Here is a 19,301-nt window from a genome sequence, read left to right as displayed (position 1 = left end):
TTAAAGAGGAAACTCTGTGTGGATGAGTGAATGTGACAACAAATCAGCCACAACACTGCAGATATGTAGCAAAACTATCACAAACATCAAAATCACACTGGCAGACTTCAGGAAGGCAGACCTGCTCATGTTTCATGTGAAAGTTGGAACTTAACCTAAATAAATATCCTTCCCAGTATTAATAACAGCAGCATTCAGACTGTTACTCTACTGTTGCTGTTTTTGCAGTAATACTGCATCAGAAGACTGTGTATAACATATTTTAAACCTGTATGCAAAGTTATTCGAGTTTTTTAAAGATTCTCAAGTGAAACAAGCTCATCACTGAATACAAAATGTCAAGACTGCTGCATTTATTTCTCACATGAATAGTTTCTGTCAGTCTAGCCCAGGGCAGACGTGGCTACAGAAGTAGCTTCATACCAGAGTGAAAGAATATTGACTAGAGTGGAATACAATAATTTGAAAGGTGTAGCAGTCTTGATATTTTGCATGCTTGTTGACAAGATCAGGTGCATAAAAGTGAGACACGCACTGTAGAAGCCTTCACTCCAAAGCAGCGGGAGTGTGCAGGTATCAGGCGATATTATGCCAGAGGATCATTTGAATGTTTGTCTGTCCACACAGTTCTCACCAAGGTCTTCCCTATGCTCGGACTGCGACACACATCTCATCTCAGGGAGAAAACACCCAGCTGAATCACATACATAGATAGCTAAGGTAGGTCTAATGAGGATACCTCAACAAAGTTCAGTGCTTTTGTTTTGTGGAGAAGACACACGAGAAAGGGCTTCTTCACGCTGTACTGTTATGTCCATGTCTGTCCTGCCATAGTCCACCTGCTCCTGCACTGTCCCTCCTCTCCTTGTGCTTACAGGCGAAAGAATGTTTGAAGCATACACTTTTGTAACAACTTTAAACAATAAAGTGTAAAAAGTGTTATCAGATGGAGTCATGGTTTCATTTATCCAATTTACACTGGTAATAGGTTCAGTAATGGCTTGGCTTCATTTAAGGGCTCCTCCTTCAATCAGATATAGCCACAAGAGGTCAGTAATGTGCAAAACATTACTTATTGGATCTGGTTCATCCAAACAATGTCAAGGCATTATAAACTTAACTCCAGAACTACCAGATCTCAGGCCTAAATATGGACTGGCTGATTTAAAAAGGCACAGATGACAAGATGCATAAGCAGTGTTCATATTGCACTTTATTCAGCTCAGAGGGTCCAGAACTGGGCTGAGAGCTCGCACTCATTAACACTTATTGCTTTCAGACATTTGTTCCACACATATCAGTCTCACAATCTTTACCATGTTCTGCATCAGTTACAGTCAAGTGTCTAAAATCAACACTGCATAAAATATTGCACCTCCTTGTGTTGTCCCTAAATGAACTACTGCAGAGTTAAACTGACATGGAGGCATTAGACAACATGAAGGTCATCAATAACTCTATGATAAAGGGAATACATAACGGATTCACTCAGACAGATACTTCACTAAATACAAAAGGCCTTCACTTTTTGGACAAACAAAATTGCTGGCATATCTTGGATACAATGTGACAGAAGCAATATTCAGGCATTCAACGAAAGGACTTCATTTTTACTTTCTGGTGTTAAAGTGACAATTGTAGCAAATTGTGTTTTTTCATTAAGGCGTACTCTTTAAATGCACATTTGGAAGGCGCATCTGTTTAAGTCATTTATAATAACAATTGCATACATGACAAAACAATGAGACTATAACCTCTGGTATTCAGTTTGACAAACTTTATGTTAGACAATATTCAGATGACGACTGAAGCATAGTATCATCTAAACATAATCATGCAGTCATGAAATTTTATTGAAAAATACTGTTAAACAAAACAGTTCACTGGTTTCTGTTGTATGTAATCATACTAATGTTTTTATATGTCACTTTTGCAGTACTGTAAGCTCTAAGTCAAATAAATGTACTTGAATATTGTTGGGTTTTAAAGTTGATACAATTAATTATAACCCTTTATGACAGTTGTAATTGCAAAAAAATATATATATATATATACTATTCCTTACTTTTAACTTGCATTGTGGGAGCAAATTCAAATGATGTAAATCAAAGCACTGCTTGTGCTGCTACATCTTTTCTGCATCTATTTAATGACAAACAGGGATTTCACATGTAAATGGAGTTATAAAGCCAGCTTGGTCATACGTTACAGGTGGATTTGTTTGATGGGTTGTAAAGGAACTCAGTGATCAAGAATGCGCAGGTTTCCAGATACAATTTTGTTCTCCAGCATAGAACCGGCAGGAATGTCAATTCGATCTCCGTGATTGGCAATAATGATGACGGTTCCCTGGAAGGAGGAAGCGCGATTGGTCAATTTAAAACACATCAAAAACAAAGACAAAACAATGCTATTCTACAAGCTTTCCACAGATGTATATTTTGTAAGTCTTTTATATACAAAATATACACATCTTGTATTAAGACTTACCTTCAAAGAGACATTTTTCCCAAATGTGACGTCTCCAGACACAGTGAGGTGGTCGAGCTCCAGCATGTCTGGGATGCTCTCAAAACGCATCAAGTATTCTTGAACCTAAGAACAGAGAACAGTTCATGTGATGAGTATGGAACACGCATAGCTTTACTGTTTGAATCAAGAAACATTAAAGCCCCACTGCGTAGCATTTCAGCCAATAAATATCACTAAACCATATAGTCATTACGAGTGTCTGGAATGTTCCAAAGTATGACTTTAACTCATCTTTCACCAGAAATGTAGGAAATAAGAGAACATAGAAATAACGGGCGTGTCATAGTGTTTGTAGAGTGAACCTTAGTGAAGGAGCTGCCGAGTTTGACGTGTGGCGTTGTGGGGAACTCTCTCTTGGGGCTCATAGTCAGAGATCCAGCCTCCAGGCTGTAGAGGTTGGACATGACCAGCAGCAGGTCAGAGGTGGTCTTCACCGGGAGAAAGCGACTGCGCGGGACATTAATTCCCAGGGCATTGTCAAAACATTTGATGGCTGCACCTACAGCCGTCTCCAACTGAATCACATTCTGACCCCCATCCAGAGTCTGCAAACATAGAGAAAAAGACATTTGACGTCACTGTAGTCAACATAAGTGTTCTTGTAGGACAATGTGAAATGAGCATGAGATGATTTTGACACTTATTAATATTCTTTATGCAACCCAATACATTATAATGAGTTTGGTTTGGTTGAAGCTTGTGACTTGACTTATTTGATTAGGAATTTCTGACTAAATAATACATAATTTTATGACATAAATAAAAGTACTGTGTAGCAATAAAGGGGATGCAGTGGATTTATTAGTGAATGTGTACTGTGTACTGAATGTTTTGATTAGGCAAAAGGTCTGTTTGATAATTAAAGTTGAGAAATAAAGGCCTAAAATCAGACTGAAGGGAACAAATTACCTAAAGTAAGATTGCTTTAACAGCTTCAACAAAAAAAAAGGCAATAAATAGAACGCCAAAGATAAAGAGGTGAACCTTATTTAGTAACATATTACACCACTGCTATACTGATTATCAGTTTCAGAGTGCTATAAAACATACGCGCAAACACACAAGCCAAAAATGACCTTGAAATTCCTTTTTTTTTTTAAATACTATTTAGATGTTGAGCCAAAAAGCCATAGTAGAGACTCAGATAGAGACAAACACATTTTAAACACAAAACCATTTTCATATGTATTGTAATCAAAAGGAATGAATCCCAATGAAAGCAACATAACAGACTTCACGTTCCACCAGAAAAATGGGATGTTTGTGCCATTACATTTTGAGTTATCTTGATTGCGCAAGTCACGTCAAGAAGTCAGTCAAGAATTTCACAATGCGCTTCCTCAAAGTCATTATCTTAAACCATAAACATGACATGAAGAGTACCGAGCAGCCTCACCTTAGGGTTGACTATGATCTCCATGTCCATTGCAATTTCCTCCTGCAGTCTCTTGATAGCAGCCAGAGAAATCCACAAGTTGTTCGTGTTGAAGATTTTAAACTTTGAGACAGATTTAAATTCATCCACATGTGCTTTAGGGACCTGGGCAATCTCTAGTAAGCGCAGTTTGCCGGCATATTCAATCAGTGTACCACCCTGCAAGTAAAAATAAGCATCAATACAAAATAAGTCAACTACTACTACAAAAACTGTACTTCTTTGGGCCAAGATTTGAGCACTTTTTAGTCCTGATGCGGAATTGATTTGGTCCTGTTTAAGTCCATGTTTAATGATGATCTAGTCCAGGTTAGTGTCGGATTTGGTCCTGATTTTGATGTGGTGAATCTGCTTCTTTTATGACTTAAAATACCAAGGAGAATGCTTCATACCTTAACATCAGCACGTGTTTTGTCCGTCACCTCCATTACAAACTCGCAGCGTTTCCCATTTGGCTGGGTGACTAAGTGGTGGAGAATGTGCAAATCTACAGTGGCTCCCAGGTTGTCTATGTTGGACACAAAGATGTACTCCTTCCCATCTGCGATGAGCTGGTCAAGGAGGCCTGAGTTGTGGAAGCTGGCGTAGATGTCGCCGTGGCCCGGGGGGTACCAGCCCTCTGCACTGGACCCACTCATGCTCATGTTAGTGGAGACGGGAAGGAGAGATTCTTTGTTGATGCGAGGATACCTGCAAGAAAGCAAAAAACATACTATAAATCAAATGCATGCTAAAAAATGAATGAAGATTTGTCTACTGTATTTGTCGCCCCATCCAATGCAAACCTCACATGCTGTGTATGTTTTATTTCATTTATGTAGAAGCAACAGTCAGAACAAATCTACAGATGTTAACATTTAAAGTACAACATTAAGAGTAAATTACAGTAAGTGAACTTCCTTGCGCATTCCTTGAACTGGTTGTTTGGAGTAATTAAGCCTGAGCGAGAAGTCTATTTGAGTGTCTTCGTGATGTCACGTAGGCACTATATGTTCTTGTATTTCACGTATTTAGGCCAGAGCGCCACAAGCTGGCGAGAGGCCTATTAATCTCGTAAGGCCGTGCGAAGCACGGCTGCGAAAGTGTGCACGTAGTTCAGTACATTTAGATGCTAATCAGGTACTCAGGGTGGTTGAGCCAGGGTCTCACAAAGACAAAGAGGATTCTAATAGCCCATTAAAATTCTGAATAGGCTAGCTCGGTAGATACAAGGGGGGAGTTTCTGTTGAAACAAACAACTCTTTCTACTTCAGGAAGGCTCCGCCCAATGGGCGGGTCTTACCACAGAACAGTATTAATATCAGAGTTCTCGATCTAAATTCTTTTATTGACAATGACTCTTGGATGAGAGTCGAAACGTCTATTTTTTCTAACTGAGTCCAGATGACTACAACTGAAGCTTTTTCTACTATGGAACACGCCTGGACGAATGAGGGATTACACCGACATCCCCATATAAAGCACTCATTTGCGCTAAGTAGCTCACGAATACGTTCCCCATCTCTTGCATGTTCCGTGCATATAAGCATGTAATGCAAAAATTGAACATTATTACTGTATAGAGGGCCAAAAACACAAAGTGGGCGGAGCCCACTCAAAATTATCGAAAGTACCCGTCAGTGACCAGGGACCCACACCATGAGGTAGGAAAGCGCGAGCGCTTTCCGAAAATGTATAGTTTATGATATTTGAAAAATGGGAAACATTGTTTTCGCATCGGAATATTTAGGCCCGAGCCCCAGCAGGGCGGAGGGCCTATTGCTCCAACTGGGCCAACTGTCAACCTGTTTGTCAACCTGTTTGGTACCCCGTCGCCCCTGGCAAGTACAGTGAACTAGCCCATGCCGAAGGCATGGATCATGCATACTTACTCCTGCTATGACAGAAATATTCAACAATTAACTCATTGTTGACAACAGCAGCGCGAAGCGCTGCATTCCTCCAAAAACCCTCCTGGCATCGTCCCGTACGCGAGAGTCCATGCCGCAGGCATGGGCCATGCTTGTATCTGCTCAAATCAATGGAAGTCTATGGGGAGTGGGCGGGGCATCCCGACGGAATAGGGAGTGACGAGCGCGTAAGCGCTCGTAATGATGATTCCACCCCATGGCGGCATCGGGAAGGCTTAGAGCTTTCAAACGATGTATAATTTGTTGTTATAGTGGAAACGGCTATATTGTTTTTGCTAAAAATATTATTTTTTTTTTTTATTATTTTTCTTGTTCTTCTGCTTTTTGAGCTCTAATTTGACCCCCTGAACATGCTCAAAAACTCACCAAACTTTGCCCAAAATTCAGAATCGGCGAAAAATTTGATTTTTTCTGGGCCATTTTTTTTTTCCGTTAAAAAATGGCGCGACAGCGCCACCGACAAAAGTCAAAATACATTGCGCCTATGGGAGACGCCCCGAGGTCAACTTTGTCGTAGAGCTACGAAATTCGGAACACACATTCCTCTCGTGAGGACAAAAAAAAAATATTATTGTGGCCACGCCCCCAAACTTACCCTATGACCGCCATCTTCCTTTGAAAATGAAAACACGCTGTGTTAGCCATTTTGTTCACGTCAAACTTTGACAAACTCCTCCTAGGGCGTTTTGCCCACCGACTTCAAAATCGGCGTACGTCCTCTGGACAAGTGGGGCATCTAAAGTTATCCAATTTTTTGATATACCTTTTACGGTCTGTGTGCGGCGCAGCCGCAAAGTTGGACAACTTATTTTGGAATATTGCAGATCTAAAAATTGCTCCCATTTGATCAAAACCAGTCCGATTAGGACCAAATTTGAATCAGTTGTTAAACTTTCTAGTTTGGACCAGTTTAGGCTGACAAAATTGAAATGGCCGCGATAGCGCCCCCTACAGAGTGACCTTTAAATTAACATTGAAGGTCAAAAATTAGTTTTACCAAAATTGTCTAAACTTTACCCAAAATTCTATTTTGCCGTCCCGATCACAAAAGCCAATCAGACAAATGCCTTAATTTTTACGGCGTAGTCGTAGCGATGACAGAAACATCCCATGTTATCCCTATGGGAAAACCACAAAATCTCTCAAATTACCACATTTTTATGTTTCACACTTTAACGAACTCCTCCTAGTGCGTTTTGCCCACCAACCTCAAAATCGGTGTACGTCCTCTAGACAAGTGGGGCATCTAAAGTTATCCAAATTTTAAGGATAACTTTTACGGTCTCTGTGCGACGGAGCCGCAAACGTTTCCCAGAATTCTGACTATTTGGCCTTCAGAGTAGCCTATAAACAATAGAGTTTTTCCAAATGACATGATATTTTGCACAAAATTCTAATTTGCCATCCTGATCATACAAGTATGAGAGCCAAAGTCATATTTTGTACGGCGTAACCGTAGCGATGACAGAAACATCCCATGTTATCCTTATGAGAAAATCGTAGAATCGCTCAAATCACCACATTTTTACGCTTCACACTTTAACGAACTCCTCCTAGGGCGATTGTCCGATCAAACTCATATTTGGGGAAAATCATCTACACAAGCGGGGCATCAAAACTTATCCATATTTTTATTCCAAGTGTCACGGTCTCTGTGCGGCGGACCCGCACATTTGACCGACATTTGTGTTCATTTCCACTGGATTGGCCATGTCCAATGTGTCGCCGTCTGTCAAGTTCTTTTTTTATTCAACACACAATAAGGGCGCCATCTTTATCAAGTCAAAAGCGCAGAGTCGGAAGGCCGGCGGCCCGCGAGGGCCGTTGGATGCCGCTTGCGGCTTTAATTCTTCTTCTTCTTCTTCTTCTTCTCGGGACCAACCCCCCTATTTTTCACCCAGTGAACATTGACGAAAAGTCACAAAAATTTGCACACCTCTAAAAATCGTGCCTCTCTACATTCTGGCTATTTCCCTTTTCTAAAATAAAAAAAATTGGCGCGTCAGCGCCCCCAAATGTACCAAAAATGCATTGAGAGATGGGAAATGACCCAAAAAAAATTTGATCGTAGAATCATGAAATTTGGCGCAGAGGTAGATGGTGACAAGAGAAGTAAAAAATATTATTACGGCAACGCCGTCCGCCCAACCAAATGTCGGCCATATTGCTTCAAAAATGGCTAAACATGACTTCGGAGTTTTTCCAAACGTCGTACTTTTACGAACTCCTCCCAGGCCGTTGGCCCTAAAAAGCTGAAATTTGGTGAAAATGCTACTGAGGAGTGGGACATCAAAAGTTATCCAAATTACATTGATACCTGTCACGGTCTCTGTGCGGCAAAGCCGCAAACTGTAGCAAGAATTTCAGAAATCTCCCAAATTTAACATTTCTGCCGTTTGCGCAGATAAAGTCCGAATTGCGTCAAATTAGAATCAGTTGTTAAACTCTTTGCCCTAAACCTACTTGAAGTGAAATAAATTAATTTGGAGCCACAGCGCCCCCTACAGATTTTATATGGAGGTTAAATATTTAGTTTTGCGAAATTATATGAAATTTGACACACAACTCAATTTTGGCATCCCCATCAAAAAAGTCAATGAGACCCATGTCATAATTGTTATGGCTTTGCCGTAACGATGACCGAAACCTTCCATGTTATTCCAATGGGGAAATCGCCAGAACATGTTTACACTTTAGACTTTCACAAACTCCTCTTAGGGCGTTAGACATATTAACCTGAAATTTGGTGAGACTCATCTTCAGGGGTGGACCATCAAAAGTTATCCACATTTTTATTCAAAGAGTCACGGTGTCTGTGCGGCAAAGCCGCACATTTTGCCAAGAATTCAAAATAAAATAGCTTTTTGATGGTAAAACAAAGGGGAGAAGATGTGACAGCGTCACAGATTCAGCAGTAGGCGTAATAAAAGGACAATTGGGGCGCGTTAGCGCCCCCTCCTCTTGCGGCGTGGCGGCGGCGTAGCGAGGGCCGATCATTGCCGCTTGCGGCTATATTTTTTCTTGTTCTTCTTCAGCGCTTTGATCTCTAATTTGACCCCCTGAACATGCTCAAAAACTCACCAAACTTTGCCCAAAATTCAGAATCGGCGGAAAATTTTATTTTTTCTGGGCCATTTTTTTTTTTTTTTTTTAAATGGCGCGACAGCGCCACCGACAAAAGTCAAAATACATTGCGCCTATGGGAGACGCCCCGAGGTCAACTTTGGCGTAAAGCTACGAAATTCGGGACACGCATTCCTCTCGTGAGGACGAACAAAAAAAATCATTGTGGCCACGCCCCCAGACTTACCCTATGGCCGCCATCTTCCTTTGAAAATGAAAATACGCTGTGTTAGTCATTTTGTTCACGTCAAACTTTGACGAACTCCTCCTAGGGCGTTTTGCCCACCGACTTCAAAATCGGCGTACATTCTCTGGACAAGTGGGGCATCTAAAGTTATCAAATTTTTTTAGATACCTTTTACGGTCTGTGTGCGGCGCAGCCGCAAAGTTGGACAACTTATTTTGGGATATTGCAGATCTAAAAATTGCTCCCATTTGATCAAAACCAGTCCGATTAGGACCAAATTTGAATCAGTTGTTTAACTTTCTAGTTTGGACCAGTTTAGGCTGACAAAATTGAAATGGCCGCGATAGCGCCCCCTACAGAGTGACCTTTAAATTAACATTGAAGGTCAAAAATTTGTTTTACCAAAATTGTCTAAACTTTACCCAAAATTCTATTTTGCCGACCCGATCACAAAAGCCAATCACAAAAATGCCTAAATTTTTACGGCGTAGTCGTAGCGATGACAGAAACCTCCCATGTTATCCCTACGGGAAAACCACAAAATCTCTCAAATTACCACATTTTTATGTTTTACACTTTAACGAAGTCCTCCTAGTGCATTTTGCCCACCAACCTCAAAATCAGTGTACGTCCTCTAGACAAGTGGGGCATCTAAAGTTATCCAAATTTTAAGGATAACTTTTACGGTCTCTGTGCGACGGAGCCGCAAACGTTTCCCAGAATTCTGACTATTTGGCCTTCAGAGTGGCCTATAAACAATAGAGTTTTTCCAAATGACATGACATTTTGCACTAAATTCTAATTTGCCATCCTGATCATACAAGTATGAGAGCCAAAGTCATATTTTGTACGGCGTAACCGTAGCGATGACAGAAACATCCCATGTTATCCTAATGGGAAAATCGCTCAAATCACCACATTTTTACGCTTCACACTTTAACAAACTCCTCCTAGGGCGATTGTCAGATCAAACTCATATTTGGGGAAAATCATCTACACAAGCGGGGCATCAAAACCTATCCATATTTTGATTCTAAGTGCTACAGTCTCTGTGTGGCGGACCCGCAAATATATGTCACAAATGGGAAAACAACGAAATCTCTAAAATGACCACATTTTTACGCTTCACACTTTAACGAACTCCTCCTAGGGCGATAGCTCGATCAAGTTCATATTTGGGGAAATCATCTACACAAACGGGGCATCAAAAGTTATCCATATTTTGATTTTAAGTGCTACGGTCTCTGTGCCGTGGAGCTGCAAACATACTGTCACAAATGGGAAAAACGGCAAATCCTTGAAATGTTCACATTTACGCTTCACACTTTAATGAACTCCTCTGTGGGCAATAGCTCGATCAAGCTGATATTTGGGGAAAATAATCTACACAAGCGGAGCATCAAAAGTTATCCATATTTTTATTCCAAGTGTCACGGTCTCTGTGCGATGGAGCTGCACATTTGACCGACATTTGTGTTCATTTGCACTGGTTAAGCACAGCATTGTACATGTCCAATGTGTCACTGTCTTAGTTCTTAGACAATTGCGTTAGCGCCATCTCTGTAAAATGCAGAGAGCAGAGTCGGAAGGCCGGCGGCCCGCGAGGGCCGTTGGATGCCGCTTGCGGCTTTAACTTTTTTATTATTATCATTTTCCATGATTTTTCATTTAGCCAGTTTCAACTTGACATTTGAACAACTTGTACTTTTTGCAGAATCTTCAAAAGTATTAGTACTTTTTCCCCATTTAAAATGAATTTGGGCATTATGAGTGTCTGCGGAATTCTTTAGGCTTTATTCTTTAGAATTTTGTGACGGAGCCAGTCGAGCGAGATCGAGCGAGAGCGAGAGAGGGGGGGAGAGGGAGAGACGCAGATTTTCTAGTTAGGCCCGAGCGCCAGAAGCTGGCGAGAGGCCTATTAGTCCCGTAAGGCCATGCGAAGCACGGCTGCGAAAGTGCGCACGTAATCGAGCGCGAAGCGCTCGCCCACTTCCAAACACTCACTAACGCACTCCTCCACGCCCCGTGCATACTAATTAGTAACAGGAAAATGGAACATTACCGTTGTAAACGGGCGAAGCCCGTGCAAAAGTGCGCACTAAACGAGCACTTTACATTGGGAAGTATATAAAGCACTAATTTGCGCTAAGTAGCTCACGAATACGTTCCCCATCTCTTGCACGTTCCGTTCATATAAGCATGTAATGCAAAAATTGAACATTATTACTGTATAGAGGGCCAAAAAAACAAAGTGGGCGGAGCCCACTCAAAATTAACGAAAGTACCCGTCAGTGACCAGGGACCCACACCATGAGGTAGGAAAGCGCGAGCACTTTCCGAAAATGTATAGTTTATGATATTTGAAAAATGGGAAACATTGTTTTCGCATCGGAATATTATTCTTTCTTTCTTCTTTCTTTCTTTCTTCTCGGGACCAACCCCCCTATTTTTCACCCAGTGAACATTGACGAAAAGTCAAAAAAATTTGCACACCTCTAAAAATTGTGCCTCTCTACTTTCTGGCTATTTCCCTTTTCAAAAATAAAAAAATGGCGCGTCAGCACCCCCAAATGTACCAAAAATGCATTGAGAGATAGGAAATGACCCAAAAAAAATCTGATCGTAGAATCATGAAATTTGGCGCAGAGGTAGATGGTGACAAGAGAAGTAAAAAATATTATTACGGCAACGCCGTCCACCCAACCAAATGTCGGCCATATTGGTTCAAAAACGGCTAAGCAGGACTTCGGAGTTTTTCCAAACGTCGTACTTTTACTAACTCCTCCCAGGGCGGTGGCCCTAAAAAGCTGAAATTTGGTGAAAATGCTACTGAGGAGTGGGACATCAAAAGTTATTCAAATTACATTGATACCTCTCACGGTCTCTGTGCGGCGAAGCCGCAAACTTTAGCTAGAATTTCAGAAATCTCCCAAATTTAACATTTCTGCCGTTTGCTTAGATAAAGTCCGAATTGCGTCAAATTAGAATCAGTTGTTAAACTCTTTGCCCTAAACCTACTTGAAGTGAAATAAATTAATTTGCCGCCACAGCGCCCCCTACAGATTTTATATGGAGGTTAAATGTTTAGTTTTGCGAAATTTTATGAAATTTGACACACAACTCAATTTTGGCATCCCCATCAAAAAAGTCAATGAGACCCATGTCATAATTGTTACGGCTTTGCCAACAATGACTGAAACCTCCCATGTTATTCCAATGGGGAAATTGCCAGAACATGCTTATACTTTATACTTTCACGAGCCCTATTAACCTGAAATTTGGTGAAACTCATCTTCAGGGGTAAAAGTTATCCACATTTTTATTCAAAGAGTCACGGTCTCTGTGCGGCACATTTTGCCAAGAATTCAAAATAAAATTGTTTTTTGAATGGTAAAACAAAGGGTGGAAGATGTGACAGCGTCACAGATTCAGCAGTAGATGTAATAAAAGGGAAATTGGGGCGCGTTAGCGCCTCCTCCTCTTGCGTGGCGGCGGCGTGGCGAGGGCCGATCGTTGCCGCTTGCGGCTGTATTTCTTGTTATTCTTGTTCCACCCTAGTACAATCATGTGTGTGTGTGACAGTGCAAATTAATTAACATACTGTACATGACAACCGTTAATTAACATACTGTAAACACACCGGACTGCACCCATTGGTTAATCCATTGTCCCGTATTCACCCTCACAAACACCCTTTCATACACCAGCATACATGCACACGGGAAGAAAGGGGAGGAAAGGTGGGTGAAGTGTCTTGCCCAAGGACACACAACAACCCCCGTGGCCCCAGTGGTCTTCCATCCAAGTACCAGGACCCTGCTTAGCTTCTGAGATCTGGCAGTAACCAGTTGATATGGCCTTTAGTGCATCATAGCAACAACATGTAACTTTCTACAGATGCCACGTCACCGGCATGATTTCACGGAAATAGAAAGTTCAACCATGCATTCTCAGTGGAGAAGATTGGTATGTTTAATGCCATACTGTGGAATATTATAGCCAAAGGAACATTTCCATTTAAAAAAAGCATGAGTCAGGTTTTTGGAGCTGAAAGCCTGCTCACTGTGAGGAAGCACATTTTCCTACAGTTTAAAAGCAATAAAAACATAATTGTCTAAAGTACAACAGTATTTTAGAACATTTCTTAGTTAAAGTTACATATTGGAGCTTTAAATATGATGTGACATACTTAGTCTCTTTCTACAGCCTAAAGCAAATGCCAAAAGGCCCAGAAGATGATTCTGTCACCATGAAAGTCGCATTGCAAACAGCTTAACTAATAGAGCAGTTGCCTTACGTCACATTGACCTTCAAACGTCTTTTGGGAATCATCAGTTATTTGAGTTTCCTTTGTCATCATAATGTTGAGAAATGTTGCATAACAAACCACATCTCTGGTGCACAGGGTTTTTAACAGAGGGTAAAGAAACACTACAATCACGGCCCACCATTGTGCATACTAAAACTTTTCTCAATAGATCGAGATGTATCGTAACGAACTTCTTGGCAATACCGATACAGGTATTGCCAAGAAGTTCGTTACGATACATTCGGATATTCGTATTCTGCACTAAGTCTGTAAATTTAACTGTAAATTGTGTGTACATAGTAAGCCTATTTTTATCCTATAGCAGATTTGAATTGTTTTTTCTTTAAGATAAGATAAGATGTTCCTTTAATGTCCCACATGGGGAAATTTCATTGATGCAACGCAGGTAGATACAGAGGTAGATACAGAAGAAAAGAACAGATCACTTATAGGAAGTTTGAAAAACACTCTCAGTAGAAGATCTCCTATAAACAAAACCTCCCATTTCCCAACAAGGGATGGAGCGGAAAAATAATAAAGATAAAAATAAATAAATACATACATAAATACCATTGCATGTGATCACGACAGTAATTGCACATGAATATGTGTCACGACGGCACATAGATTGCACATGAATTAATGAATGGCCTTTTTGATTTTATACATGCTTTATTATTGTTCATAGTTTTATATCGCACCGAATCACTAAAGCAAGTTCAATGTTTGTGAATTCTTTTCATTGGCAATAGCAATAAACTCCTTCTGATAGAGACGAGTATCGTGATACTCTTAAACAACATAAAGTCATTATAAATTACTGAGTTCTACACTTCTGAACCTATAAACTATTAAGAATTATACTCCGATTCATAAAGGCTGAAAATGTGACTTCATCATAGGACATGTTATCCATGTACCAGGACACATAATCTATCAAATCCCGAGCATTGGGATGTATTGTATTGTGACCCAGTCCTAGTGTGTACAGTACATGTTTCTGCCTTTATTCAAAGTCCTATTTGCACGTGTATTTACCTGCTTTGGTTAAAGGTGTGTATCTTGACCTGGGTGTGGGTGTACTTCTGCAGGATTTTCTTTGTGTCTTCGTCTGTATTGAAGGAGTTCATGAGCACCAGTGGCACATCGGTTTTGTAGGTCTTGTTTAGGTGCTAAAACAGGAACACAGGAAATAATTTGTCAGTTTGCCATTTTGACAGTTGCAAGTATTCAGATGGTACAAACACCTTTTCATGTTTCTATTTGAAGTATTCTGAAGTTGGTTTTATTTTATAGACTTGACTTGCTCTGTCATCACGTTTGTATACATAATCTACAACCGTTTTCTGTTCTGGCTTTTCCACTGTGAACACGTGTGGTTAAACAAACATTCTTCTTAAGTTGGTTGTGTTCGGCATCCATTTTCTAAAAACTCTATCCGAGACCAAAGGTAATGTGAGTAAACATGAGCAGAAAATGGAGAACCGTGTCTCGGACAGTGAGGGCAATCTGCTGCTGCAGGAAAGAGACGTGTCCCGTGGGGGGGCTCGGAAATGCACAATAATTCCCTCATGGAACACATTTTGGGTCTGCTTCAATGACTTTGCAACCTCGCTTCACGGTGAACTTAAAAGTCCATTTTGAACTTCAACCAAAGGCAAACAAATACCTCAAACAAACTAACAAATTACATTATAATGTTTAAAATTGTAAATAATTTTAAAACATTTTCAATATTTGTGATAAGTAAAGTAAACTGAAGACGGGTGAAAAACTGTGTGTTTGAGAGTTGTGCAGACAATTATCTAAATTTGTAAATATGAGCTTAAAAACTTATTTTCAAGTCAAGACCTCCAATGTAAAAGCTCAAAACCCCAAACCTTCCGAGTTAACACTGTTTCCATTTTATATATATTTGGCCCTCTCCAGCAGCACACTGGCTCCTCTGTTTGTCCTGAGCCTTCAGAACCTGAGGCCCATAATGTAACAGATCCTCTTTGACTACCACTTTTACTGAGACTGTTTAAAAATGCATGGCTCTCCAAACACCGACGAAACATGCAGTAATGACACTATGTGTCCACAAAAAGGATCACTGACTGGTACTTTCAATCCAAGGACATACATATTCAATGACAATGTGCAATTAGATAGATTTCCCATAATGTACCAGGGATCTACATTCTATTAAAAAATGGTTAATCCAAAAACAAAACTGCCACAATTGTTGGGGTAAAAAAAATAAATGGAAGTGCAGGATGCATTTCTTCATTTAAAACATTTATTTCTCCAGCCAAATTCCTCCCTGGTGCATTTTTATGTTTAAAAGATTGGTAGCTCAATTTTGAACTTTGCATTTACGAAGTCACGGCTACCACATGTACCCTTTGTGCCTGTCCCAGGATACATTTGATACATAAACATAATCACAATTGTGTGTTTGACATGGTCTTAAAAACTTTATTTTATTTTTTTTCAGTTGCCAGTTGGATGAAAATGGTGATTGGTTGTACCTCTATCTGCTGCACAGTGAGGTCCAGAAAGGTGTTCTCGTTGCGGACACCGATCAGGCTCTTGGGCCCTTTGCATCCCATACTGGTGCCCAGACCTCCATTCAGTTTGACCACCACCAGTTTATTCAGACTATCGGCAACATTATCAGGAAGTCCGCGAGCTGCAATCTTATCATAAGGTTGAATCTGCAAGAAAATGAGAAATAATGTTAGACCACCTCTACACAGTACAAACACGTAGAAACAGCCATGTATGTCTATGTAGTAATAAATAAGTAGAAAGTATAGTAGTAACATGATATTTGTGCCATAAATCAAATTGTAAGCGAATATAAGTGATGTCAGTGAACTTATTTGTGTTGTTGTTGTGTTGCTGCTTTGTTTTTGTTGATCTATGTTCTAATAAAAAATGAAATAACGTCAAATAGAAAACAATTGTCAAGCATTGTCAAGTCATTCTCGTCCAGCCGTCTAAACAGAGTGTTGTTGTAATGTGTTTTGTGTCAACAAGGAAATTAAATGGTTATTTTCACTTTCTTCCTGCAGTGAAATCTGAGGCTGAACTCGGAACAGACCAGCAAATAGGGCCATCACAAACACACGGTCCAACCTCCTCCCACCCCAGAGCGGTGGCTGCAGTTACAACCGCAACAAAAGCAGCTCATCACAAAACAACCACACCTCGTATTACTGACAGGAAAGCTAACGCTGAACATACATTTACATTATAAACAGTGCAATTAGGAATAGGACAAAAATATAAAAGACTACGAGTACTACCATGTAAAACAGATTACTGGGTGAAACATTTACAGAAATCTGCAGGAGCACAACAATAGACAACAATAACGCTGGACAAACATGACACTAGACAGAGACTCATTAGGCAGCAGCACAAGAGCAGAAGAGGAAACATTTTTCACTATGGTCACATGTCGCTTTCTCAAGTGCCGATAACCATGATTTCAACATACGTTTAAAAGTTCTGTGTGTATTAGCGTCGAGTATGTGCAATGGCATTGTGTTCCAAAACTCTACTACTCGTAACGAAAAACAGATTGACCGAAAGCAGTTTTTTTTTCAGGGAACGACTAGATTATTTGAGGAGCAGACCTGGTGTGTCTGCTACTCTGACTCTGATGCAGAGACATGCATGTGTTAGGTCAAATTGTTAACTGTAAATTGCCCCTAGTGAGTGAATGTGAGCGTGAATGTGTGTCTCTGTCTCTGTGTTAACCCTGTGACGAGCTGGCCCCTGTCCAGGGTGTTCCCCGCCTAAAGCCCAAAGTCACTGGGATAGGCTCCAGCCACCGGCGACCCTAACGGGAGCAAGTAATATAGCAAAGATCCATACTCTGTTTTACATTATTTGACTCTTAGTACAGGCAGGTCATCAGTGACTGTGTGATGTCAACTCAGGGGTTAAAACAAACATATTAAAACACACAACTCAACACAACCAGCCAAACCGGAGGCAATTTATGAAGCTACTCAATCACACCAATACTTACGTACCGACAATGATTCAGCCCTTATGCAAATGGGAAATGTGCCATGATTTACAAGAGCAAATTACGCTCATTTGCAACCAGCAGCTTGGTTACTGCATTTTCATCGTATGCAGATTCATTGTAGTATACTAGACCTTTCACACATAGCCACACAGTTAATCAAAAAGCAAACTCTAGAGAAAGTCTGCAGGCTACTGAAAGAGTGTTTTGTGCTATGTGGTGTGAAAATATACAGCTTTACATAGATGATAGGAAATTCTGTTTCGCCCAGTTCTCACAAGCTTAAAGCAAACTTTATCCTTGTAAATGGAGTAATGGCATCTGATATTACTGATGAAAGACATAGATATGAGGGAAAACGTCATAGATGATGAGTCATTTTAAATCTTTAACAATGTCACAATCTTGCATTCTTTGTCCTATTTTTGGGTTGGAAACTAACAAAGTATTAATATTTAGTCCAGTTTGGTCCCATTTTAAACCTGGTTTAGTTATGGTAAGTATGAAAAGTTTGAGAACTAACTTTAGACCATTTGATGCCAAAACAAATATAATTGATATAACACAAAGTATTTGGAGTCTATGACCACTTATTAGTGGGCATAAATAATACAAATAAGATTTGTTATTATTAGATTAGCTGCACAAAAGGTATCTAAGAACATTGTTGCTTGAAAAATGTCTTACCGAATCTTCTGGAGGCCTTTGTATTTTGGGCCATTCTACAGATGGTCCCTTGACTTGAAGGAATCGGTGGAAAAGTTTCTCAAAACCCTGAAAGTCCTTTCTACCAGCCTGGAAAGAGATCAGAAGAGATAAATAACCTGAGACCATGACTTTATTTACCTACCTAAATATCAAGCAGTAGTACGAGCGGGTTTAGCATGGGAATATAGCAGCAGACTTTAAAACTCATGTCCACCAAATAGGTTTAAATGGATGCACACGTTTGGTAAACATGATGACACCATTATGACACAGATTGGAGTCAGTGAGGAGGATGTTGGTGGAACTCAATTGGCACTGTGCTCCAGTATGTGTCACTCCACTGTTTTCCTAAGCATCTTGTGGGACCACCCTCTTAAACACTACCAGATGCTCCCAGAGAAATAAACAGTGACCAAACGTTTGCTTCGTACGTCTTTCTCTGCCCCTGTGGAGGATTCCAGCAGTTTTCCCAGCTCGGTGTGCATGGAGCTCTCCAGCTGCTGTCGCATCATTTCCTGGAACTGCGCCATGCTTTTATCAGGTGCCCCCTTAATTAGACCTGGGAAGAGTGAGAAGTTATGAGCAGTAGATTAGTACAATAGATTAGAAGCACGGTTCTAGTGGGTGCGTTTGGATTACATCTGAATGATTACATGATTCTGCAGGGTTATGAAGACTGCTTGGATTAGAATGAGTCAATACAGAGTGGAGATGATCTACTCCAGATGCACAAAGAAAATGCACCGTTGTGTAGTAAAGATAAACAGTGTAGATGTAGCCATCAGCTAAGAGAAAAGCATGACAAGAAGCTTTATTCACTCAACCTGTTGGGGCCCCTGGGTTCTCTAATCACATGACTTCAATGAGAACTGTCTGATATGCAAGTAAAAAAAACGGTATACACTTCACTCAAAATATAAAAAAAAGTGATTCAAATGTCACAAACACCATATTGTAGAGATAGAAAACAGAAAAAGTGCGGGCTACGTAGAAGAAAAACCTTAAATAATAGTCTAAAAAAGGGTCGTAGTCCACTTCAAACATCTTGGGTGACTTACCTTGAAGATACATTT

The 19,301-nt window shown here is 40.4% G+C and overlaps 1 protein-coding gene across 1 annotated transcript; it reads right to left on the bottom strand.

The window, feature by feature from the left end:
- Nucleotides 1-1,195: 1,195 nt before the first annotated feature.
- On the bottom strand, nucleotides 1,196-18,799 carry ugp2b (UDP-glucose pyrophosphorylase 2b). Its single transcript, XM_072436688.1, has 9 exons — nucleotides 18,660-18,799; nucleotides 18,208-18,315; nucleotides 16,010-16,195; nucleotides 14,535-14,668; nucleotides 4,360-4,657; nucleotides 3,929-4,126; nucleotides 2,835-3,077; nucleotides 2,491-2,595; nucleotides 1,196-2,349 (listed from the first exon to the last, which is right to left on the bottom strand). The coding sequence occupies exons 1-9, from the start codon at nucleotides 18,756-18,758 to the stop codon at nucleotides 2,242-2,244; spliced, it is 1,479 nt and encodes a 492-aa protein (XP_072292789.1). The 5' UTR covers nucleotides 18,759-18,799; the 3' UTR covers nucleotides 1,196-2,241.
- Between the last annotated feature and the right edge of the window lie 502 nt (nucleotides 18,800-19,301).

The sequence above is a fragment of the Eucyclogobius newberryi genome, unplaced genomic scaffold, assembly GCF_026437365.1.
Source record: "Eucyclogobius newberryi isolate DKJ021-1_F unplaced genomic scaffold, fEucNew1.0.hap1 SCAF_8, whole genome shotgun sequence".
Lineage (NCBI taxonomy): Eukaryota > Metazoa > Chordata > Actinopteri > Gobiiformes > Gobiidae > Eucyclogobius > Eucyclogobius newberryi.
The sequence above is the reverse complement of the archived record's forward strand: the minus strand, read 5'-3'. Positions and strand labels throughout refer to the sequence as shown.